Source organism: Plecotus auritus (genome assembly GCF_963455305.1).
Source record: "Plecotus auritus genome assembly, chromosome: 5".
Taxonomy (NCBI): domain Eukaryota; kingdom Metazoa; phylum Chordata; class Mammalia; order Chiroptera; family Vespertilionidae; genus Plecotus; species Plecotus auritus.
This window is the reverse complement of record NC_137776.1, coordinates 179933350-179959363: the sequence shown is the minus strand read 5'-3', so window position 1 is coordinate 179959363 and position 26014 is coordinate 179933350. Positions and strand designations below refer to the sequence as shown.

At 51.7% G+C, this 26014-nt stretch overlaps 1 protein-coding gene across 5 annotated transcripts in view; it reads right to left on the bottom strand.

Annotated features, from left to right (window-relative positions):
* GARNL3 (GTPase activating Rap/RanGAP domain like 3) overlaps positions 1–26014 on the bottom strand; it is a 107028-nt gene that overhangs the window by 5655 nt on the left and 75359 nt on the right. For all 5 annotated transcript variants that reach the window (XM_080670007.1, XM_080670006.1, XM_080670009.1 and 2 more), the window contains 12 exons: positions 24381–24426; positions 23498–23604; positions 19377–19492; positions 18729–18833; positions 17321–17395; positions 15154–15265; positions 10574–10672; positions 10045–10161; positions 9325–9500; positions 6639–6797; positions 5464–5530; positions 1128–1235 (listed from right to left, as the gene is read on the bottom strand). In XM_080670007.1, the coding sequence (XP_080526133.1) occupies positions 1128–1235; positions 5464–5530; positions 6639–6797; positions 9325–9500; positions 10045–10161; positions 10574–10672; positions 15154–15265; positions 17321–17395; positions 18729–18833; positions 19377–19492; positions 23498–23604; positions 24381–24426 (1287 nt within the window). The remainder of the gene's footprint in view (positions 1–1127; positions 1236–5463; positions 5531–6638; positions 6798–9324; positions 9501–10044; positions 10162–10573; positions 10673–15153; positions 15266–17320; positions 17396–18728; positions 18834–19376; positions 19493–23497; positions 23605–24380; positions 24427–26014) is intronic.

Here is a 26014-nt window from a genome sequence, read left to right as displayed (position 1 = left end):
CCTGATATTGGCCAGCGCTTCTGCCTCTTTACCACACCGACCTGATATTGGCCAGCGCTCCTGCCTCTTTACCACACCGACCTGATATTGGCCAGCGTCCCTGCCTCTTTACCACACCGACCTGTCATTGGCCAGCGTCCCTGCCTTTTTACCACACCGACCTGTCATTGGCCAGCGTCCCTGCCTTTTTACCACACCGACCTGTCACTGGCCAGCGTCCCTGCCTTTTTACCACACCGACCTGTCATTGGCCAGTGTCCCTGCCTCTTTACCACACCGACCTGTCATTGGCCAGCGCTCCTGCCTTTTTACCACACCGACCTGTCACTGGCCAGCGTCCCTGCCTTTTTACCACACCGACCTGTCATTGGCCAGTGTCCCTGCCTCTTTACCACACCGACCTGTCACTGGCCAGCGTCCCTGTCCCTGCCTCTTTACCACACCGACCTGTCATTGGCCAGCGTTCCTGTCCCTGCCTCTTTACCACACCGACCTGTCACTGGCCAGCGTCCCTGTCCCTGCCTCTTTACCACACCGACCTGTCATTGGCCAGCCAGGTCCTCCGGTGTCTGGGCCAGCTCCCCTGCTGTCCTGCAGTCCCTACAATGCCCACCTCTCAATAAATGCTTTTGTTCGGAGGAAAACAGGACTAACTTGGCTTGGATCTGACTCTTACCGGGCAGGTGCCCAGCTGTGGATCTTGAACCACGTACACAAGGCACCGCCATGCGTGTGTGATATCCCAGTGACGGACAAAGTCCCCGAGTTTCTGTGGTTCTAGACTTTCAAGCTTTGAAACTATAGGAAAGGTGCCGGCAGCACGGGGCTTCCCCTCCCCGTCAGCCAGGGTGTAAGGTCTGGATCTCGCCCTTGCATGTTAGAAAAAGGTGAGTGGGGCCCAGAAACGAAAGGATGCTAAAAGCTGAGATTTACTTGATCCCAAAGGATCATGTGCTCAGAACTGGGAGGAACGTGGAGACAATATCCTAAAAGGGGAACAACAGAAACACCTAGAACCCATCTTCACATAACTTATGGCAATTTAGCCGGAAGCTGCGTGTCTGTGACGCAGGCCTGGACAGGTCCGGGGATGCGTGAAGGGAAGACGCAGGTAGAGACTTGCTTACCAACCGCGTAAGGAGCCTGGTTCCAACAGAACTGGAAATCGGACGCAGACGGTTGAACCAAAAAAGAGCCCCCATTAAACGGACACACTTTTTTATAGATGCAACTGTCTGCAACGAAACAACAGCAACTCGTTACTGTTAGAGACAATACTTAGATGACTGTGATTAGATACATGAAAAGCAGAGGACAGGAATAGCACCCCAAATGCGTGGTGCGAATATTGTCCCGAGGCCCGATTCCCAGTAACCACAGCTGCCACTTTGGGAGACTTTACCAGGAGCCAGGCTCTGAGCTTCGAAAACACTACCCCCCTGGATCTGTATGGTCCTGTGAAGTGGATGCTATTACTGCGCCCATTTTACAGATGAGAAAATTGAGGCGAGGAGAGGCGAAGTACTAGGGGTACCAGTTAATAATGTGGATTTTTTTCAATAGAGTTACACATATGTTGATATATATGCAATTTGATATGTATGCTATTTTGTTGTATTGACAGCAAGCTTCAAAACTTCGTATGTCAAATTTGCTGAAGGTGTTAACATCATAGATATTTTTACGCTTAAAAATGTTGAATTTCATGCCAAAAAATAGCATTTGCGGGAAGTTATAATTCATTACTTTATTTTGAAGGAAAGTGCTGCTGAAAGTTATCGTATACTTCGGGAAGCTTATGGTGAACATGCTCCACTCAAGTTACTTGTGAACGCTGGTTTAAATGCTTTAAAAGTGATGATTTCGATGTGAAAGACAAAGAATGTCCAGGTCAACCGAAAAAGTTTGAAGACCAACAATTACAAGCATTATTGGATGAAGATGCATGTCAAACTCAAAAACAACTTGCAGAAAGATTAAACATTGCTCAGCAAACCATTTCCGATAGTTTACAAGCAATGGGAAAGATTTTAAAGGAAGGAAAATGGGTGCCACATCAACTGAATGAAAGACAAATGGAAAACCAAAAAGTCATCAGTAAAATGTTGCTTCAACGGCACGAAAGAAAGTCTTTTTTTGCATTGAATTGTGACTGACGATGAAAAGTGGATTTATTTTGAGAATCCCAAATGCACAAAATCATGGGTTGATCCAGGTCAACCATCAACATCGACTGCAAGGCCAAATTGCTTTGGAAAGAAGACAATGTTCTGTGTTTGGTGGGATCAGGAAGGTGTGATGTATTATGAGCTTCTAAAACCACGTGAAACTATTAATACTGATTGCTACCAACAACAAATAATCAATATGAACCACGCTTTGATTGTGAAACGACCAGAATGTGCCAGAAGACATGGCAAAGTAATTTTGCTTCATGATAACACACCATTACACACTTCAAAACCAGTTAAAGACACATTAAAAGATCTTGCCTGGGAAGTATTAACCCATCCACCATATTCACCAGACCTTGCTCCCTCAGATTACCACTTGTTCTGATCGATGGCACACATACTTTCTGAGCAGCACTTCAAAACATACAAACAAGTGGAAAATTGGATCTCTGAATGGTTTGCCTCAAAATAAGAAAAGTTCTATTGGGACGGTATCCACAAATTACCTGAAAGATGGGGGAAATGTGTAGCTAGCCATGGACATTACTTTGAATAAAGCACTTTTGATGTTTCTCTTGAAATTATCGTGTTTTCTTTGATTACAAAATCTGCATTATTAGCCGGTACACCTAGTAGGTGGTCCGAAGTCTCAGCAGAACCACGTGGGAGAACGTGGGTCCGCCTGACTGCAGAGAAGGGACACTTGCTGGCAGCGCTCGGATGCAGGAAGCCCCCTGCGAGGCAGGTCCCACACGGAGCCCCACTCAGCAGGACCACACAGTGAGAGCTCCACACGCCCCCTCCTCCCAACGGTGTTTTAGGAAAACCTGAAGCCATACGCCTGCATCGCCTGGTGACCCTGAGCCAGCATTAAATTAAGGCCAGATTGCTTCAGCTACCCTGTTCCTGGCCTGCTCCCAGCTCTAAACACAAGTCCAGTGGTCTGGACCCCTCGTAGGGAGGGCGTTCACATAGAAGCAGAGGCCCCTTTTATTCCAGGAGCCGTCATGGGTTAGCCACACAATTTTATTCTTAAATCCTTGACCTCTCTTCCTCCTCTGGCTATCACCCTCGTCCTCGCTCTCTTTTTCCTTCGAAGCACAATTATTTGCAAGACTTGTCTCTCTTCCCCATTCTCTAGTGTCCTATGTGGCCAGCTTTTGCTCCCACTTCTGCCCCAAAGACACCTGCTCGGAGGTGACTCCACCTTGTAAAGCCGAGCCGCTCAGACCCCGCCCACGCCTGGTCCCCCTCCTGGCCACCCCTCGTCTTCCTGCTGGCCCCGCCTGTCTCTCTCTCCACTTCTCTTTACACAGTCCCTCCAGTCTCCCGACTCCAGATGTGACGACACCCCGTGGCATCTCCAGCCAGCCCTCCCGCTGGGCTCCGGGCTTGAACGCCCAGCTGATGGCTCAGGGCTCCATAGGATAACTGGGAGGCGCCGACACATCCCAGCTGAACTCAGATGTTCCCCACAAGCGCCCTCCTCGGTACGTGTATCCTCCATTCTTCCAGCGGCTCGGGCCGCACCTGCAGAACCTGCCTCTCCTCTTCCTCTCATATCCTCCATCTGACCATCAGCCACGTGCCTGGGTTCTCATGTTTAAAATGCACCAGGAACTGCCATCTTCCGCCAGGTGAGGGCAGCCGCCCGGTACCTGCTCCCCCACCTTCACCGCTTCCTGCCCGCAGGAACCTGCGCCCCGCCGGGGTGAACCAAGCTTCCGATGGGTACAGAGAGGACAAAAACGGGGCGCTCCTGTCTCCACACTCCCTTCTCATTCCGGGATCCGTCCTCTCGTTCCAAAAGCCTGCTCTATCTTTCTGTTCGGAACTGCTCGCCCACCTAAGACCCCCCCCACCTTTCGAGAAGTTAAAAGGAAAAAAGATCTACATCAGCGTTTAAAGCATCCTGTCACAAAGTTTTCCTCATAGATTTTTCCAATAAAGTAAAAAGGCCACCCTTTGAAGAGATTAACATCTTGCAAAAGTGACTTTAAACATGTGGCCCCTGCTCCCCTTGTCCCCGAAACCCTGGGAGAGAGGACAGCAAAGGCCCGGCCACCTGAGCACTGGCCTTCCCTGCTGCCCCGCCGGGGCCCTTCTCACCCAGCCTTCCTTTAACGGGGGTGGTGCTGGCGGCTTAGACAGACTGAGGCCAAAATGGCCTGAAAGAGAGACTTCCTGTCGGAGGGCTCCTTCCTTGTGACTGCTTCTCCCACCTTACTCCCTGTAAATCTCAAATTCTGAAAGACGTTTTCCAAATGAATTTCTCTCTTCCTCACTGGCTTCCCCTTACTTACTAATCAAAATTAATCAAAATGTCTGCCGCATGTGACATAAACAACATCACCACTCTCTCTACATTAATCCCACTCTAGGCTGAAAAAAATACGTTTTCCTGTTTCAGTTAGAGTGGGCAGCCTTATGCACAAAATTTCACTACTCTTAGCCATGAAAAGATCCTTTTTTTGTAGTATACGGTCAGCTTTTGAAATGCTGCAAATCCTTAAAGACCCTACCTTCACTTCTGGTCTGCCCACACCCACCTGCCACCTGGCCCAAAGTAACCCAGCCGAGGCGGAGACCCAGCTCTCATTAGCACCTGAGAAACAGCCAAGAGCGGAGCCCCTGTGGTTAAAATTCTGGGAGACGGAATCACGAGGGCCCCGAATGTGAGCCCTGGCTCCGCATGATCTTTTTTTTTTTTTTTTTTTTAAATATATATATTTTTATTGATTTCAGAGAGGAAGGGAGAGATCGAAACATCAATGATGAAAGAGAATCATTGATCGGCTGCCTCCTGCACGCCCCCCTTGGGGATCAAGCCCACAACCCAGGCATGTGCCCTTGACCAGAATCGAATCCGGGACCCTCCAGTCTGCAGGCCGATGCTCTATCCACTGAGCCAAACCAGCTAGGGCTGCTTTGCATGATCTTGAGAAAGGCAGTTCACTGATCTCGGCCTCAGCTGCCTTTTCTCCGAACTACAGGTAATAGCAGCACCTGAGAATTAAAGAGACACCGACTCCAGCGTACTGAGCTCAGCACACCGCACGCAGCAAGGGCTTCCGCTGTCACTCTGTCACCCCCACCCCCTGGAGCCCGGGCCACGATCGGGGCGTATTGGTAGATCTAGCTGGGAATGCAATTTTCAGATGTTTCCTGGAGCGCAGTGAGGCCACGGAGTGAACCATTAGGCAACTCTAAGGTTATGTTCCTTCAAATTGCCCCCCAAAAGGGTCGGTGGATTTCGGCAAGTGAAGACACAAGCACGTGGCTCACTTACAGTTGTAGCACAGGAGCAGCCCGGCTTCCCCGTCTTCGTAAACATCAATAGCTGCAACGAAATGAACCTGCAATGGTGACGAGCGGGGTCGTGGGCAGGCGGGAAGTTTCAGGGGCTCCCGTCACCCCACCCAACAGCACCTCCCGTCCCGCAGGTGCCTCTGTGGGCCACGCTGCCCCTCGGCCGCCTGCCCTGCCCTCCCAGTGGGGGCCGGTGCCGCCTCCTGCACTCGGCTCATCTCGCTCGGGGCAGCGGTTGGCATCAGGCAGGTCTATGGGGACTGTGCCAGGACTGAGCTGGCAGCTTGGCTGTGTTCCGAGAGTTAGGCTGTGGGGCAGGCCAGGGCGGAGCTCCAGCCACGGCTGGGATCAGGGACAGAGCCATAGCTGGGACCTCCCCGCTCCCTCCTGAGGCCGCCCGCAGCCTGTCAGACCATTATTGACACTCAGGTCGGCGAGACCCGCTTCATGCTTCGACCCCATCCCTGCATCCGTGTCTCTGGGGCGAGGGCCCAGCAGGACCAGCTCCACGAACTGTCTCTCCAGGTGAGGACGCGAGAGCGCACTAGAGAGCTTTTGGAAGGCAATCCTGGGTCCTCACTCCCAGAGACCCTGACGTCGTAGGTCAAATAAGGGGCATTGTCTGTTCAATTTTTATTGGCTTAAAAAGTAGCTCATTAGATTGGCATTTAGAAATGATGAAAATAATATGTGGTGTTTGTGAAAATTAAGACGCACAGCTTTGTAACACGTGAGGCCTGTGCCCTGCCTTCCCTGTGCCCGCGGAAGGGGACGTCCAGCTGGGCCCGTGGCCAGCCTTCCCGTGCGGCTCGGGGCGAGCTCCCAACTGGGAACCCCTGGGACTGGGGCCCACCAATAAGCCAGAGACCCGATCCCGTTACCAGGTGCGTCACCGAACACATGCTCTCATTGACGTATTTACGCGTAGCTTTTTGACGCTCGGTTCTCTTTTATTGGGAAGAATGGAGCGGCAGGGGCTGTGGACCAGCTGAACGGCAATGGGACAGGTCTACTGGCCTGAACCGTTTGACCGACAACATGGCAGCGCCACACCTGATATTGACACGATACAGAACCTGCTAACCGTGGCTTCACAGAGCTGGAAGCCACACCCCTGGTCGCCTTCCATCCCCCTGCCTGTGGCTGCCGACTCACCCTGCTGGCCTCCACGTGGTGCAGCCGGAAGGCCTCCCCCGTGCTCTCGTTCACCACGTCGAACTGGTGTCGATACGCCACGCAGATGAGATTGTCACTCTCTTCCGTTGGCCCGTCTACTAAAGTCATCACCACGGGAGAGTCGGTCAGACAGATCTCCTGTGTGGTCGATGACAGTGTCGGAGAAACGGTCAGGACACGGAGCAGCCATCTTCGCATCAAGCATCACTGCCCGCCTCATCCAGAAGGGGGCCCCCTCCCAGGCCCTGCAGACCCTGCTCCTGACAGGGAGACAGGGACAGCAAAGAGGGATGGAGCCCGACCTCTCCCCAACATCTGTCCTCAGGACCAGACCTCATCCATGGCACAGGGGCGGGGCCAGGGAATACTTTACAAAAGTGATTCAACAATGTGGTCCGAGTTAGCGCTTAGATCAGGCGTCCTCAAACTACGGCCCGCCGAGGACATTTATCCGGCCCGCGGGGTGCCGCTGCCTGTCCTGCTTAGCAGCCGACTCGTCCCGGGCCCGCAGTGTGCATAGGAATTTGTTCATAGTTTTTTTTTTAAACTATAGTCCGGCCCTCCAATGGTCTGATGAACAGTGAACTGGCCCCCTGTTTAAAAAATTTGAGGACCCCTGCTAATATGGTCCTGTCCTGTGAGTGATTTAATAATAATAATAATAATAACAATTGCTAACTTTGTTGAGCACTTAACACAGTGCCAAGCAAGCACTATTCTCACTGAAGCCTTATGCCAACCTTATGAAGTAGGTAAGATGAGAAAACGGAGGCTCAAAGGTCATGTGACTTGCCCACGGTCATGTGGTTTATATGTGGTACAGCCAAGATCTGAACTCAGGAAATCTGACTTCAGAGCTCGTATGCCCCATAAATGGACACACATATTCATTAAAATTGCTAATAACTGTATCAAGAAGACTAACACCGCCCTAGCTGGTTTGGCTCAGTGGATAGAGCATCGGCCTGTGGACTCAAGGGTCCCAGATTAGATTCTGGTCAAGGGCATGTACCTTGGTTGCGTGCACATCCCCAGTAGGGGGTGTGTAGGAGGCAGCTGATCGATGTTTCTCTCTCATCGATGTTTCTAACTTTCTATCCCTCTCCCTCCCTCTCTGTAAAAAATCAACAAAATATATTTTAAAAAAAATAAGACTAACACCGAATTAAAGCAGAAACTGAGATGCATAACTCCAGGCAAAATAATCTCTCAGCTTGCCTATAGGCATACTCTGCCTTGGCAGCCAATGCTTGACATAGTCCACACCTTAATGTACCATAGTTTTTATTTTTATTTTTTTAAAATATATTTTATTGATTTTTTACAGAGAGGAAGGGAGAGGAATAGAGAGTTAGAAACATCGATGAGAGAGAAACATCGATCAGCTGCCTCCTGCACACCTCCTACTGGGGATGTGCCCGCAACCAAGGTACATGCCCCTGACTGGAATCGAACCTGGGACCTCTTGGTCCACAGGCCGATGCTCTATCCATTGAACCAAACTGGTTAGGGCTACCATAGTTTTTAAAAAGTTAGAAATGGTAAGATCAGGGAAGGAACTTGACCCTCAAAGAGGTTTCTCCTACAAGTTCCACCCTCAACCGATTAGCAAATCCTAGTGGCTAGTGGCCCAGGCTGCTTTGCCCACGGCTTCCTCCACCTCTGCAGCCGCCAATGCCACCACCACCTCTTGCTGGGGCCTGCGGTGGCCTCTCAGCAGGACGCCTGATCCCCACTCTTGGCCCCTGTGCTCGCCTCTGCGCCGTGGCCAGAGGAGGCTCCGCCTCCGTAAAACATGCAGTTCTGCCCGGCTGGTGTGGCTCAGTGGTTGAGCTTCAACCTATGAACCAGGAGGTCACAGTTCGATTCCCGGTCAGGGCATATGCCCAGGTTGTGAGCTCGATTCCCAGTGTGGGATGTACAGGAGGCAGCCGATCAATGATTCTCTCTCACCAATGATGTTTCTCTCTCCCTCCCCCCGCTTCCTCTCTGAAATAAATAAAAACATATTTAAAAAACCAGGCCAGTTCTCTGCTTCAAACCTCCCAGAGGCTTCCGCTTCGCTCAGAGTCACAACCACAGTCCCGGGCAGCAGCCTGGTCCCCGCACCCTGGCCTCCCTGCCTGTCTACTTAGCTCGGGCACCCGCCTCCTGCCTGTGCCTTGGCCAGGGTCTGAAATGCCCTCTCCCTTGATACCCTCCTCGCCCACTCCCATATTTCATTTGGATCTCTGCTCAAGGTAACCTTTCCGGAGAGGGATTCTGGGGCGTCCTTCCTAGGTTAGAGGCCGTCCCCCACCCCTGCCCCATTGCCCTCTGCTGCTGCCCCTACTTTGCTGTCATCCTCAGGACTCACAGACCTGCCTGCTTGCTCCTGTTACCCTGCCGCTAGCGAGCAATCCCTGGGAGAAGAGCGGCGTTTTGTTCACTGCTGTGTTCCCAGGGCCCAGAACACCCCTTTGGTGGTCACGGGCCTGGGATCTGGGTGAAGGGAAAGTCCCCGTTGGCCTTAGTCCTCTGGGGGGACAGGGCTTCCGGTGAGGGTTCCCTGAATGGGCTACTGCCTATGGAACAACCCCAGGGGATGACGGACTCAGGGTGGAAGGAAAGAGTCGGCCTCGAGACACCCTGGCCCGGAGAGAGGGGGTTTGAACAGAAGACCTACCCTGATGTACTGGAATTCTTCAACAGGGGACTCTGACACGGGGGAGAGCAGCGAGGGGCTGGGCACCCCTCTTAGCTTGTTGTGTTTCCTTGTGATCAGAAGCAGTTTATTCCGGATGGCGACCACAACCCTCAGCTCTCTGCTGTGGTGAGTGTTAATGGCGTACAAGTGGCAGCCTGGGAAGAGAAAGCAATGACGCTGATCACGTGACCAGAGGTTGACAGCCCCCAGGCCTTGACAATCGGGACATTCCTAGGGCCCCCCGAAATTAGGCCTAACCCAGTGAAATGGCTGAATGCTGCCGCCACCTGGCGAATGGAGACTTGGCATAAAAACTGGGTTGAGCTGCAGGAAAATTAAGGACGTTAGATCCCCTTTATTGTAGAGTTTGTGGTCTCAGCTTCATATCACAGCATGATGTGAGTTAAAGTGAGGGTGATCAGAGCTCCAGAAACCAAAGTCTAAACGGTTAAAAGCCTCTTTTCACAGGTTTGCTACCAGAGCTGGACCCGCCCCCTAACCCGTACACAGGCCTGGCACTCCCTCTGGTCCCCAACGGGCTTCCCGCGCTCAGGGTTCGCTAAGGGGGCCAGAGATGCTCTCTTTGTGATGTTCCCGAGTAAAAAGCAAACCGGTAAAATCAAACGCCTACTCATTGTCATTTCCAGGGAAACCTGGGCAGCCTGACCCGAAACCAGCCACGCGGCGGCCGCATGTCACCTTTGGTTTTCTCCAGCTTGTTCTCCCGGCAGTCGCACCTGCTCCACGCGGCCTGCTTGCCCTCGATGCCCTTCTGCACGGCGCTCAGCCTGAAGACAAAGAGGCGGGCGTCTTTCCCTGGTGAGACGAAGCGGACGGAGGAGGAGACGCATGGAGAAGTGAAAAAGAACTGCAGGGGCAGGCTGAGTGGGAAGCCAGGGCTAGAGGAAGGGAGCCCCCCCCCACTGCCTTTACCTATCAGTGCATTTAAGGACGCTCTGCCCCACCTTCTCTCCTTCACTGTCCCCTCTTCAGACAACCAACGGGCCACCCACGAACCCTGAGCACCAGGAGCAGAGACAGTCGGTACGACCTATGCAGTCAGACCCCGTGAGCCTCGGTGCTGGCCGCAGGGGGCTGCACACACCCTTCCTCCTGGAGACCAGCACCCAGGAGGGGAGTATCACCGGAGGGGAGTTTCATCTGGAGGGGAGCACCACCCGCAGGGGAGCACCACCCGCAGGGGAGCACCGCCCGCAGGGGAGCACACCTCTGTCTGCTCGGAGAATCAGGAGGTCCAGCGCCTCGAGCACATGCATCTGCTTCACCGGCAGAGTCCTGTCAAACACTGGCACTGCCAGGAGGTCACCTGGAAAAGGAAGCCTGGTTACCAGCACGGCAACCCGAGGCGCTTTCCAGAACCTAGCGAACATGCCTGGGGCCGCCCTGGAGGCCAGTCCTCGCTGGGCAAGGAAGGAGGCCAGCTCCCAGCACTTCCTTCGGGCTGCACAGCAAGTTCCAGACTAGTCTCCTCTCAGGTCGGGGAGAGGGACTGACGTTTCCTTCCCAGAGGCGCTTAGACCTCAGCGCTCGTCAGGAAAAGGCGGCCTCACTCAGTCCCGGCGTCCCCTGGTGTCGCACACTTAGTGTATGCAAAACTCAGCCGTTCCTCTTAAGCAGTTTCTGACTTTTCGGTAATTTTTTTGAAATTGTATCGTATCTCAGGTTATTTTATATTTCTCAAGAAAGCAAAATTAACATTTCCTTGTATTTAAAATAAATACAAACAGCCTATTCCAAAATGCCCTCATCAATTGTTTGCCTATAAATGTTCAGTATTTCTCCATATGAAATGAAATGTCCTTTTTAGACAAAAGCAAGAGAGAAATTATCAATTACATTGCAAGTAACAGGAAAAGTGAGTTTCCGTGCAAGTGCTCAGGAAGATGCCAGGTAAACGGTGGTTAAAGGCCTGTAACTATGGGCAGGATTTGCTGTTAAGCTTACTGGGATCTTACATTGCTGGCGATGACTTTGCCCCTGGGGACTGTGAAGGACACAGGCTAAAAAGATTAGGCTGGTCCATAAGCAAAGGGTCTGTTCTGGGCTTGACCTGGAATCAGGCAGGCGGCGGGGCCCGGGAGGGTGTGGACATGGAGGCGAAGTGGTAGCGTGTCGCTCACCTGTATTGTCAGACACTTAGACCTTTAGGTGCTCTGCTGCGGGTTTAGGCTCGTCTGTCTCGTTATAATTTAGGTGCAAGGGGCCCTGAGCCTCTGGCCTCTTCCAGAAATCTGACTGGGAGTTCATCCCTCCCCGGCTGGTGGGAGAAGGGGCAGAGATTGTCATCCTCAGGATGAATGACCCCCTCACGGGGGAGGGACCTCCTGCTCCTGTGGGCCAGTGAGAGCTCCGATTCGTCAGACACAAGCCTGGGAAGCTTTTGCTAGAATCAGCTTGTCTCTAGTTCCTCATAAGGATGGGCCAACTAAGTCCCATGAGAGCCCAGGAAACCACTCTCCTTCCTCTTCTACCCCAACGGTAATCGATGCCCAAGCTCTCTGTGCTTCTGCTGGGGCTGACTTGATTTGTAAACATGGGATGGGCACTCCAGTAGGCATCAGCACATGTGACTAAGGAGCTAGGATCACCTCATTTCCTGAACGGCGGCGAAGAGACACCGAGGGCTTCCTGCGTGCCAGGCCCCAATGCTAAGTGTCTCACAGGTCATTTCATTTAAATGTCCCCTGATGCTCTCAGGGGGAACTGTAATCCTCCCACTTAACAGCTGAGGAGTCTGAGGCTCAGAGTTGGGCAGCTACACGGTACCGCCGTTTTAAATGTGAGGTGCTAATAACGGTCACGTCGTGAGCATGTGGAGCCCAGTCTGAGCAAGGACAAAGCCTGTGCTCTCAGCCAGTGCTCGAGCCCAAACCCACAGGCGGACGGTGCGGCCTGCAAGCAGCAGCCCTGAAGGAATTAGAACGTGACAGAAGCACGTCATCTCACATTTAAAACAGGGCCATACTGTGTAGCTGCCCAACTCTGTACAGAGCACCTCGGCGTTTATTCTCCGTCAACCCTTCCCAGTGGCTGGCCAGGCGGACGCAGCGCACAGGAAGGGAGAGGAGGCAAGGGATGAGCAGGTGACGTGTAGATTTCATAACAATTCTGCTCTTCTTATCATCTCCTCATGAAGAAATCATCGTGCAGCGCTGGCTTTCCTGTTACTGCAAACCAAAACCCGTGGTGACGGCATGTTCCATCAGTAGTTAGTCTCCCTTCAAAGTAGGTTTTACGACACTTAGAATACGAAGGATCTTCCTTTCTTAAGAATGACCTTGGAAAGAGCAGACGGTCAAGGGGTAAACCCGAAGAGATTAAGCAGTGGCTAAGGGGATAGAGTGGAACAGCGTAAACGGAAGGAGAGAGTCACTCGTGGACACATTTCGTATATGATGAAGCACAGACAAGAAAAAGGTAAACAAAGAAACAGCAAGAGGATCATGGCTCCCAGCACACAGGAGTACAGGGAGGCCACTTTCTCTTCTTAGCAAAAGCTGACAGGGAAGCGAAGACTTTCCTGGCAAATCACAAAAATCCTGACATCTGCCACCTCGTTAAAATCTGCGTCCGTAAAGATGAACGTGTCAGGAAGGGACTGGGTAATCTTGGTTTGGATTTGACATCGAAAAAAAACAGAAGCAACTCAAAAGGAATTTTTCCTGTTCTTAGGCAAGCCTTACCAATAGTCACTATGAAGCGTGCTTTCTTTCCCACAAAGGCCAACAGGTAGAATTCAATCGTAACGTTTTCCATAGTATCTCCCTGGGGGAGTTGACTACATTTTTGGAAAGGAAATCTGCATTAAGGGGAAGCAATCACACGGTGGAGTTTAATTTTAATACAATGTAGCTGGCTTAGTGCCAGCCTCTGGACGAGGAGTCACTAGTGCCACGAGGCAGCTGTGTGATCTCGGGCCAGTCACACCGTCTCTTCAGCCTCAGTGTCCTCATCTATAAATCAAGAGACGACACTAAACCTCTAAGGTGTGTGTGTGTGTTTTTTTGTTTTTGTTTTTGTTTTTTAAATATATTTTATTGATTTTTTACAGAGAGGAAGGAAGAGGGATAGAGAGTTAGAAACATCGATGAGAGAGAAACATCGATCAGCTGCCTCCTGCACACCTCCTACTGGGGATGTGCCCGCAACCAAGTTACGTGCCCTTGACCAGAATCGAACCTGGGACCTTTCAGTCCGCAGGCCGATGCTCTATCCACTGAGCCAAACCGGTTTTGGCGGTGTGTGTGTGTTTTAAAAAAAATAAGTTCTTTTGTTAGGTTGTACCTTTGGCAGAATCTATGGACTTTGTCACCTTTTAGCAAGCTCACAAAGATATAGGAAAGGTAACAGCTGCTGTTTAATAAGTTACTTCTATGTGCCAGACCCTGCCTTAAGCACGTAACATCTGTAACAACAGAATCTCCACAGTTTCCTCATTGTAGTCATGATCATCATCCCCACTTTGTTCATTCCATCATTTTTCATGATCATAAACGACTTTTCGGCCACTTAAAAAAAAATTGCCTCCACTTTAGAAAGGCCTGAAGCTCAGCAAGGTTACATTTTCTCAAATCACAAAGATTTTCTAACTGTCTTGTAATTTCTAAAATTAAATATCCAATTTAAATTATTAAATTATGAATTTTAAATTATCTGCCTTTTGTGGGAGAAGGGGCAGAGATTGTCTTTAGTAAATGAGCTACATATACAATTACATGTGTACATACATTAAAAAATTATGTGATGGGCATGAAATGAAAACATATGTGAAAAATAACAGAGGAGGTCAGAAATAAGTCCATCATGAAGCCTGGCCCACCTGCCCTGTCTTTACAGAGGCACCTAGCACAGATGCTGGGTCAGGGTCTGAGGAGGGAGGGAGTAAAGGTCATGGCCCAGTTTTAGGCCACTGCATCACTCTCACAGCGGTGGCTTCCCAGGTTCTCATGAACTGTCACTATGGTAACCGGAGCCCAGCGGCCTGCTCTCCTGCAGAGTAGAGGGTGTGCCCTGGGAAGATGCTGTTTTTCTGCCTGTGGCTCTCTCAAGCCCGGGAGACACTGGTTACCACTGTTTAGCCCCTTTAACATTCATTTCGAGTCTGGAAACCCCACAGGGCCCTCCTGCAGGAAGGCACCACAGGGTCCTGGAGTCTAAATGAAACCCCCACCTGAAGTTGAACTCCTTCTACAGCCTCCTCACCAAGGACACGTCCGATTGGTGGCTGCTCTGTAGAGACAGGGAGCTGACCCCAGGCAGGCTGGCCTGGAAGCTTGATTTTATATTGAACTGAAATCTGTCTGTCAAAATCCTTTTGTTTCTATATTCATCAGAAATGGATTATCTACGCTTCTTATTGTTGGTTTTGGACACCAAGTACTTTCTGAATTAGAAACCTTAAAAAAAAAGGAGACCTTTGGCGAGAAAGAGCATGTCCCTGAGAGAGTGGCTCTCAGTAATGCATCCTTGTCGATTTAAGGTGGATGTTGGAATCGTGGTAAGTATTGGCCGAAAAGGAGATTCTTTTTGCAGGTCATTCGATACCCACAGGCCACTCAGCGATGCGGGCAGGGGCGGACCTGTCACGTAGGCTCACCCCCCGGCTTGCTGGCTCAGAAAACAGTCCCTCTGCTTGTCCTGGGAGCCAGGGGTTCATCTGGTAAGGAAATGAAACCTTGCCAACCTTATTGCTGGGGACACGTTTACCTAAAGGGAGCTGGCTGGCGGTCACGCATTTTAGAAGCACACGTCACACAAAGACATTTGAAGGAGTGGCTACTCACTAACCATCCACTAGCAGGACGCCTGCGTCGGTGGAGACCAGCAAGGCCTGGCCCCAGGGGTCCGCGCACACGGCTTCGTGGGGGAAGTCACTGCAGAAGCACTGGGGCTCCCAGGGCTGCGAGGGGACACAAGCATCCAGTGTAAGTGCACCAGGAAGAACCAGGCCGGCCACCCGGGGACGCGCAGTCCACCGCCTGAACCAGCGATACCGGGCCTCCACCTGCGGGCTCTGCACTCAGTCCCCGTTCTTAAAGGAGCCGCCTTTCTTTTCTTTTCTTTAAAAAATATATTTTTATTGATTTCAGAGAGGAAGGGAGAGGGACAGAGAGATAGAAACATCAATAATGAGAATCATTGATTGGCTGCCTCCTGCACACCCTCCCCACATGTGTCCTGGGGGAGTTGAACTATGACCTCCTGGTTCATAGATCAACTCTCAACCACTGAGCCATGCCAGCAGGCCTTACGGAGTCTCCTTTCAAATACATATGCAACAGGAACAGCGTGACAGCACGTGTTTCTGACACCATCACCTGTCTTGAGTCCTACGTAACTCTCTCAAACAGGTTAGATTCCCGTGCTGCTGATTTAGTAAAATTATTAAAACATACAGAATGTGAGAAGTCGGCAGTGTCTTAACAAGAAAATGCTTACTGACCCATTCAAGGCCACACAATCTTAAAGAAAACAAGAACACATTAGGAGGAATTTGGCAAGTGCTGCCGACGAAACCTACTCATGTCCCCCCACGTGACATTCATACCACGTGACTCTCGTCATTAGTTTCAATTTCATTTCAGGCTCGAAGAGTGGGCCCTCCCTCCCGCTGCGTCTGACCGGCGTGTGGATGCCTGGCCTCAGTGGTGGGGTCTCAGTCCCACAAGAATTGTGGACATTTCTATCAGAACTGTTAACATTTCTCCAGAGCACCTGGCTTGGCCTCAAAGGAGAAAGAAGGTTTGGGAGAGTCTCAGGGACGAGTTGACGTCTTACCTCTTCACTCTCAGACGTCCCACCGGCTGTGCACGGGCCGTGTGCCCGTGAGGGTGTTAGTGTGCACCCGCTGAACACAGGCACATGCACTCAAAGCAGAAGTGACGGCTCTGAGGTCACCTTCAAGGGTGCCATTTGCCAATTCTCTGTGTATTATCGCTCTCTTAGAAAAGTATACTCTCCCTTTAAGGACCACATGCCTCCAAATGAACATTCTGATTGCTAAGAGAAGGCCTGGACTGTTCTGAAAAGTTGTGCAAAGACTGAAGACATTTTATAACCCGAAAAAGGACTACGCGAGAGCAGGTCAGTCACTAGAATGGCATTTTCCTAAGACGATTTCTGGAAGTTTTGCGTTTGTGACTTACAGCAGGAGAACATGACAAAGCAAGCGAATATCAAGGCCACGTGAGAGACAGATGGGGACATCAGAGCACTAAGTGACACTGAGGTGGAAACCAAGTCCAAGAACATGTCTTCTCTCAGCTGAGGACTCAATTGAGAACACCCGTGCAGAACAGGGTTCCTGACCCAGAAGATCCAAGGGTCTCGGACCCAGGGCAGGCGCGAGGTCTGTGGAATCCTGAGCCTGCACGCACAGTGCCGTGTAGATACGCCATCTGTACATTGTGATGGGCGTGTGTGTGTTCATCCACTGTTTTCATGAGTTCTTAAAGGGGCCGGGACTCCACGATGTGGGGGAATCATAGATGAGGTGTCGCAGACACAGAGGCTCTGGTCTGAGGGCGGATGGCCTTTGCCATTTCTCTGGACTCCCCTCTGCCACGAGGGTGAGCACAGGCTGAATGTGGCCCCAAGCCTTCGCACCTCAGCACAGGACTGACCTCGCTCCCTTTAAGAGCTCAGGGAACCATGGATGCCTGGGAGGTTGGGAAAGCCCATTTCCTGGAGAGAGAACACTCTTGGGGCCGCATGTGGGTCTCTGGCCTCTGCGGGGCCAGCTGGACGGGAGCCCAGGCGGACCTGAGAGCAGGGCTGCCGATGGCCTGGGCCCCGGGGGCTCGGAGCTGCCCCAGAGATAGAAGTCGTGCTTTGCTGGTCATTGGTGAACACGAGCTCTTCTTCTCCTGCCCCACAAACCTCCTGCTAAGAATCTGAGCAGCTTCACGGAGGACAAGGACATTCAGAGATGAACCTGAAAGTATCATCAACTCACCTCTTTCTTACAGATCCCTGAGGCCACCAAGCCGGACGGGGCGTCCACTCTCACAATGGATTTCAGCTTCAGTGCCTTTCGGAACAGAGAGCTCTTTTAATGTTTGTTACCAGGCAGTAAAGACAGCAGGGTCAACAATTAGGATTTGAAATTTTTAAAAACATGAAACAGGAGCAATTTCAGATTGCAGCCCAGCTTCCCGCACTGCCCTCGCGTTGCAGGTAAGGAAGCAGCCTGATATAGTGAAGCCTAATGACCATGTCCCAACCCAAGGACCCAAATGCAGCCTAACATCTCCACCAATCAATAATCAATAGTGATTTCCAAACCGCGGGTACCAAAAACAATTCCGGCCTCCTGAAACCTAGTGAGCCGGCATCTCTGAGGGTAGAGTTGAGATCTTTAACCAAAACCACGTTGGGGGCCTGACACTGCACCTGTCTGGGAAACGGGGACCTTTGCCTCTCAGCTCTCTGCTTTGGGTGAGAACCTTAGCAGCTGGCAGCTGGCCCTCCTCCTCCTGCTGTGACATGGGGTCAGCAAAGTGCGGACACCTCCTGGAACTGAGAAATACTGATGTCGCGTAGGAGCAAGGCCAAGGGGGGGATTTCCTCCAGAATCTGGACCAGGTGAGGACCGAGGGCCACCTGACTGGGCGGCTGCTTCCGAGCAGTCGGGGGGAAATTCTGTGAGGACACTGCCACCCTGCTCACCCCTGCCAGGGAGGGGTTCAGGGTGCTTTTCCCAAATTGGCTGCCCACTCTTCAGAAAGCTCTGGGGAGGCAGGCAAAGGGGACACGCTCCCTTGACCAGAGGGCCCCTGCTGGGCCCTGTGGCCTCTCTCTTCCCTCTGCAGTGTTTCCTCTGCACAGTGCCCTGCTCTCACTCACGCCCGGCCCGCACACAGCCAGGCCCGCACAGAGCCAGGCCCGCACAGAGCCAGGCCCGCTCAGAGCCAGGCCCGCACACAGCCAGGCCCGCACACAGCCAGGCCCGCACACAGCCAGGCCCGCACAGCGCCCTGCTCTCACTCACGCCCGGCCCGCACACAGCCAGACCCGCACACAGCCAGGCCCGCACAGAGCCAGACCCGCACAGCGCCCTGCTCTCACTCACGCCCGGCCCGCACACAGCCAGGCCCGCACAGAGCCAGGCCCGCACACAGCCAGGCCCGCACACGGACAGGCCCGCACACAGCCAGGCCCGCACACAGCCAGGCCCGCACAGAGCCAGGCCCGCACACAGCCAGGCCCGCACACAGCCAGGCCCGCACACAGCCAGGCCCGCACACAGCCAGGCCCGCACAGAGAAAGCACAGGCTCCAGGAGTGTGCGAACTAACATTCTTTGCGGGTCGGACGGGATCACAGCTGCACATCCTCTGAAAGAGGTTTCGGAACACGACCCACCTGCCCTATTCTCACAAACTCCGCCTGGCGGGCCTCCTCTTTCTTCCGCGCGGACTTGGGCGACTCTGGTAAGACGTCACTAAAAGATCGTCTGTTCAGCATGTTCTGAAAGGGAGACACGTTAAAGTTCCACAGAGCATTTGGGGAGCCCAGGTGTGGCAGGGTCTGTGCTGGATGCCAGGGAGGAAGGAGCCGGCAGGTGGAGAGCCAGCAGGTGAAGGCTGAGTGCCAGGGCTGTGAACCTGAGCCAACCAGCAGCTCCAGAAAAACCTTCCAAGCACCCAGGCTCTCTCCACATCCCCGCTCCCTGCCCACATGCACGATGGCCCTGGGCATGTGAGTAATGCCACCAAGCGAGCCACCCCCCAAAAGCACCTCCAATGCTCCAGGGGCTGCTGTTTGACCTGGACACACCTGCCCCAGCCTGCACCTCAATTCCCACGGCCCTGGCTTTGTGAAACTATGCTCCCGTGCGGGGACAGTCACCATCCTCCTTGTCGTGGGAACAACGAGAGGACGCCAGCCAAGGGCCACGGAGCCACAGGCCTGTCCTGACAGCAGGATCCAGGCGAGGCCTCTACCCAGGACTCATCGCGGGGACTGTGTTCCCAGCTCAGACCCCACGCGTAGGAAAGGGACCCAGGTTACCTTGTGCAAGTCTGGCATCAAGTCCTGGTGCAGAGACCGAATCAACATGTCCAGAGTGCGTCGGCGCTTCTGGGCAAAGGTCGGCGTTTCCAAAGTGGCTTTTTCCCCGTTAATTACTAAAATAAACCAAGTTATAAAGGGCGCTACTAATGCAAACGTGCTATCGAGGAACGTCCTTCTCAGGGAAATGCCTCACAGTGACACCACCCACTTTCCAAATATGGTACGACCACGGGTAACGCCCTCACGAAGCTCACTTCAGAACGCTCCGCTTTCTTTATGCAAACCGACGTCCCCCAGCTGCAAGCTTTGAGCAGCGGGTGTATGTAATCACCTGAAGACCTGCACACCCAGCCTGCCCCATCCGCCTTTCCACCCATCCATCCACCCATTCTTCCATCCTACCCATCCATCCATCCCTCCATCTACCCATCCATCCCTCCATCTACCCATCCATCCCTCCATCTACCCATCCATCCCTCCATCTACCCATCCATCCCTCCATCTACCCATCCATCCACTCATCCAACAGGATGCCATTCCATGGGATTAAAGATATATATATTTGGGAGAAACCAAGATGGCGGCATAGGTAAACACCTAAACTGCTGCCTCGCACAACCACTTCAAAACTACAACTAAAAAGACAAAACGGACATCATCCAGAACCACAGGAAGGCTGGCTGAGTGAAAATTCTACAACTAGAAGGAAAGAGAAAAGCACACTGAGACTCAGAGGAGCTGCAGAAGGCAGAGTATGGAGGCATGCACGGAGAGGGCTGGCAACTGAGTACGCGGCTGGCTTTCTCAATCGGGAGGGAAACAAAAGCTCCCAACTGCTCTGAACTCCATATCTGGGCGAGACTCTGGGCCAGACTCATACAGGGAGCAACTGGACTGTCTGGCAGCGGGCAAAACTCGAAGGCAGCTTTCTCTCAGAGGAGCTTGCAGCAGTTACCGTGGGACACTGAGACCCAGGAGCCTCTTAGGGCAGGGCTGACGGGAAGCATTGCTGTCTGCTCCACCCTGAGACTCCACCCCATCCAAGCTGAGCACAGAGGCTTTTGAAAGTCTTGTCTCATAAGGGTGTCTCCAGCACAGAAGTTCTCCCAGCGTAGACACAGCTGATCCTCACAGCCAATTGGCCTGGAGGTCAATTACTCCCAGTGATACCAACAACAATCAAGGCTTAACTACAAGACTGTGCACACAGCCCACAAAGGGGTGCATCAAGAGTGTCCACCTCAGGTAACTGGGGAGGCTGAGCCACTGGGCCCTATAGGACACCTAGCACACAAAGCCACGCTATCAACACAGGGAAGCAGCCAAAATGCAGAGACAAAGAAACAGGTCACAAATGAAAGAAATGGAGGAAAGCAAACGACTGGATATAGAGTTCAAAACCACAGTTATAAGGTTTTTCAAGAATTTTCTAGAAAAGGCCGATAAATTTAGCGAGACCCTCGAGGATATGAAAAAGGACCAACAAGAAATTAAGCATACACTGACTGAAATAAAAAATAATATACAGAGATCCAACAGCGGACTAGAGGATCGCAAGAATCAAGTCAAAGATTTGAAATACAAAGAAATAAAAAACACCCAACCGGAAAAGCAAAAAGAAAAAAGAATCCAAAAATATGAAGATAGTGTAAGGAGTCTCTGGGACAACTTCAAGCGTACCAATATCTGAATTATGGGGGTGCCAGAAGAAGAGAGAGAGTAAGATACTGAAAACCTATTTGAAGAAATAATGACTGAAAACTTCCCCCACCTGGTGAAAGAAATAGACTTACAAGTCCAGGAAGCGCAGAGAACCCCAAACAAAAGGAATCCAAAGAGGACCACACCAAGACACATCATAATTAAAATGCCAAGAGCAAAAGACAAAGAGAATATTAAAAGCAGCAAGAGAAAAACAGTTAGTTACCTACAAGGGAGCACCCATACGACTGTCAACTGATTTACATGTCTATCAACAAGTGAATCTAAAAATCAAGTGAATAAAAAATCTGATGAACAGAATAAACTGGTGAATATAATAGAATCGGGCATAGAAAGGGAGTGGACTGACAATTCTCGGGGGGACAGGGAGGTGGGGGGTGCGGGAAGAGACTGGACAAAAATCGTACACCTATGGATGAGGACAGTTTGGAGGGTGGTAAGGGCAGAGGGTGGGGTGGCAACCGGGTGGAGAGGAGCTATGGGGGGAGGGGAAAGAGGAACAATTGTAATAATCTGAACAATAAAGATTTATTAAAAAAATAAGACATATATTTGCTACATTTTGTTAGAAAAAAAATAACAGTTGACTAAGCAGCGTACTCAGCTTCTTAGCTGAATGGAAGTTTATTCTGGGAAAAGAAAGCTGGTGGGTTAGTGGATTAGACACTGAAGTTACTACAGTGGCTGCCCAGCGACGCGTCAGGGCACAGGACAGAGCACGATGGGGGCGAGGAGTCTGCGGTGAAGACAGCGGAGGGTTTGAGCGCCAGCGGCGCTGCTATGTACATTCTCAGCAAACCGTGTAGCTGCATGGGGCCTCAGTTTTCTACCTTGTAAAATGGGTATAACTATTGCCTTGTAAGGGTTGTTGCACATTTTTAAATGACATAATACACATAGAGAGTCAGCACAGTGTTAGGCACATCAAACTGAACGAGTGAGCTATTGTTAATGGTTCTCTTTCTCAGACGGAGGGCCGAAGGCAGGATGGCGCTCACAGGCCTGACAGCGAACGCCCTGCCACAGGCCGTTCCTGGGTGAGGCCTGTGCGCTGGGAACAGCGGGTTCGCCGTTGGCAAGACATCGCTTAAGGAATTTAAACTACGAATGTCTTGCATTTCCTCTCATGCTGTGACTGGGAATTGTTTTTGTTTGACACTATTTTTTCCTTAGTATCCCAGAAATATCCATCTTAAATGGCTTGTTTTAGCTGAATAAGGAGAAAAGTTCCAATTTTTTTTGCTGAAATGCCACTTCCTGTTATCTAGAGTTTTCCACCTGGCCCACTCCCTCCCTCCCTCCCTCCCAATAAATCCACGTCCGGATTCAGAGTTGTCTGATCGTTGGCTTCTACCTTTTCTCTCAGTCCACCAACCCCTTCTGTCCTCCTGGCTCCCTCCTCTGTGACAGCATCACCCCTTTTCATAATCTTTGGCCTGTGTTCTTCCACTGGGTCCCCTCTGCAAATCTTCAACTGACCCTTCATGACCTCCCACCCCAAGCTTCTGAGGGGCTGAAGAAGTCTCCCTGCTGACTGGCTCCATTTAAAAAAAATACACACACACACACACACACACACACACACACACACACACACTGAGTGGCCAGATTATTAAGATCTCTGAATGCATAATAAAATAATCTGGCCACTCTCTATGAATTCGTGCATGGGTGGGGTCCGATCAGCCTGGCCAAGGGGAGGGGTCATGGGCGGTTGGCCGGCCTGCCTGCTGGTTGAACTCGAGGGGACAATTTGCATATTAGCCTTTTATTATACAGGATATACACTGAGTGGCCAGATTATTATGCGTTCAGAGATCATAATAATCTGGCCACTAAGTGTATATATACTTTTTATTGATTTCAGACAGGAAGGGAGAGGGAGAGAGACAGAAACATCAATGGGCTGCCTCCTGCACTCCCCCTACTGGGGATCGAGCCCACATGTGCCCTGATGGAATCGAACCAGCAACCTCTTGGTTCATGGCTCGACACTCAACCACTGAGCCACACCGGCCAGGCGACCGGCTCCATTCAAAGCCGAGGGTAACCTGAGTCCTATGCTGCTGAGCGATCTCTAATCCCTGGTGAAAGGACTACAAGTCTGTGGTGGTTCCCACCCTGAGCCCGCACTCCACAGACACGGCTCACCCCCCGCACCCCAGGTCTCAAGGCCCTTCCTCGCAGGTGAGGGGACGGGGGGCAGGAACACAGGAGGACACCGGGGAAGCCGCACACGCCTCAGGAAACGAAAGACGCTTCGCACGAAGCATGACAGGACGTGGCACGGAATCAGTGCCCGAGCAACACACTTTCCTACACAGCCTCCGGAGAATGTGGAGAAGTGTATTCTGACGCAGGACAAGTTGCAAAAAACATTTCAAAACAGCACTTACATTTCACCAGCAAGAAGTCCCTGAACTCCTGGTGGTCCGTGAACACGGGCGGGGATGGCAGGGGCGGGCCGAAGAGCGGCACGCTTTCTTCCGAAAAGATTTTCAGCCTGCGGAGAGGAGGCCGCAGGGTTACCTGCCTCTTCTTCAGAGAATAACCGGCATCCGGACCTTGAATGTGCCCAGCTGCCCCCGTGATGGGCAGGGATATTCACGCCCCAGAAGGTGCCTTCCTGTGGCTGCCAGCACCGGGCACTGTGCTTTTGGGCAGAGGCCAGCTCTCCCTGTGTCCTGTGTGGCCCAGCCCAGCAGCCGTGGGCAAGGTTGGGCGGCCCAGCAGTCACAGCAAAGGCCACCATGGGCACCCACAGCATACCAGGGAGCACACTTGGTATTTTAAGACACGTCATCAGTGGATTCTCACCAACTTGCCAAGGTGGTATTACCCCATCCTGACATCACCCGAGGCTTAAAGATGACAGATGCTTTTTTCAAAGCCTCCACGCTAATAAGTGACAGTGGGGATTCCAACCCAAATCTATTTGGCCCAAAGTTCATGCTCTTTTTACAACATCATGATGCCCTTCACTGAGGAGCACAGCCTCGGAAAGGGGGTGCTCTGGTCAGGATCAGATGCATCCACCTGTGCCCACTGCAGAGGGCCATAAAACCCCAAAGCACCCGGCCCTCGGTCTCCCGCATGGAGCCACGTCACATGGAACACGTTTTCCCCAAAGAGAGGGTGGCCTTGAAGAAAGTTCTCTATGGCGAGGCCACATCAACTCCATCGAGAAATATCTATATCAAGAGTCTCACCACATGAACACAAATTAGCAAGCAAACGTGAGAATCAGAACCAGGGATTGACGACAAAGTCGGTACCTACCTGTAGTTGTCGTTCTGTTGATCATACCTCACTAAGGCAAAAATATCTGCGGCGATGGCTAAGGAAATTAATCAACAGCCCGATGCTCACAGCCCAAGGCCTGTGCTTTGAAAATCCCTGTGGGGAGTCATCCCACACCCGCGCTTTGTGGGCAGGGCACCTGTCGCCCTTCGGAGGACTGCTTTGAAAGAGACCACCCAGGAAGACGCAGGTTCAACCTGAGTGTTCATCCTTTGGGGAAAGAGCTAAACCTCCACATGTGCCAGGAGAGCAACATGAATAAAGCTACTAAGCAAGGAAGACGCCAGCAAAGCTAAAAGAGCAACACTGCTGCCTGGAATGCAAAGATCCCAACAGGAACCTAGTCATAGGTTTCATCGGACACATTTTGAAGAGAAAAGCAGTTCCCCTCTCCTTCTGGCTTCGGTAGAATAAACAGACCAAAACAAACCCATGTCGCTGGTGGCAGCCTCTGGGAGCCTCTACTTGGCGTGTGCTGGGCACGCTGAGCTGAAATAGTACCAACCCTCCAGGCAGCTTCCTCCCCCCAACCCTAACCACCCCCCGCGGCCCACCCCCCTCCCCCATCGCCCCAGCTTTCCTTAGCTCGGGCCACAAAGCCATCAGTTCCTCAAAGTGCTTCCCCATCTAGCCTCAGAGGAAGGAATCTGCACCCACCTTCCAGACACAAACGTGCCCCAAGCGAAACGTGTAACTAAACGAAATTCTAAAAAGAATGAGCACCCCTCCGTCACCTACAGAGCCACCCCTCCTGTCCCGCCCTGGACTGGAGAAGCTGTCCTACCGGGGCCTCTGTCCCAGCGAGCACAGCGGCCGTCCCAGCACCAGCCCCGACAGGGGGAACAATCCCCAGGGAAGGGCAGGTGCATGCGTCTTCTCCCGGCCCTCACTGGGAGGAAACTGGGCAATTTTCAACTTTTATAAACTTCCCTGCTATACTGTTAGGTGACACGGAACACGTCAAAGTGTGCAGAGCAACCTACTTCCGATGCAATCAGTCACTGGGGTCCTGTCCCCCAGCATTCTTACTGCAGTCTCCCCAAATGCCCATCAGTTGCCTTTTAGTAATTATGTCTGACTCATAGAGGCCCCATCTTTGGGTCTCACTGGCATGGTCTGTGACCGCGCCTGTCTGCCTGAGCCGAGCTCGGACATGGCAGAGAACTGCAGCAGGCCTGTGCTGGCAACATGAGCTACACAGAAATGAGAGAAAGCAAATAAAAATGTGATGAATTCTATCATTTCTCAAATTTTAAGAAATGACAATACAGCAGCTATTATGAGGACTTAGAATCAACAAAGAAATAGTATTTTGGCTTTTTATCCTCACTTGCAAGTTTTTATACCCAAAGCAAATTTCTCAGAGGATTCACTAGAATTCTTCTAATTCAGTTCTTATCGATGGACGGTAGGTCGTTTCCCTCATTTCAGAGACTACCTGAGGGAAGGGAAGAGATTTCAGAAGTCAAGGATTGTCTGGGAATTAATCCATCAGTGACTCCAAGGGATGGAGAGAGAAGAGAGAACGATCCTGAGGGAAAATCCCAAACGGGAGGTGAAAGAATCTATCAACACAAACCAATTATAACATGCAAGTCAATGATAACTCTTGG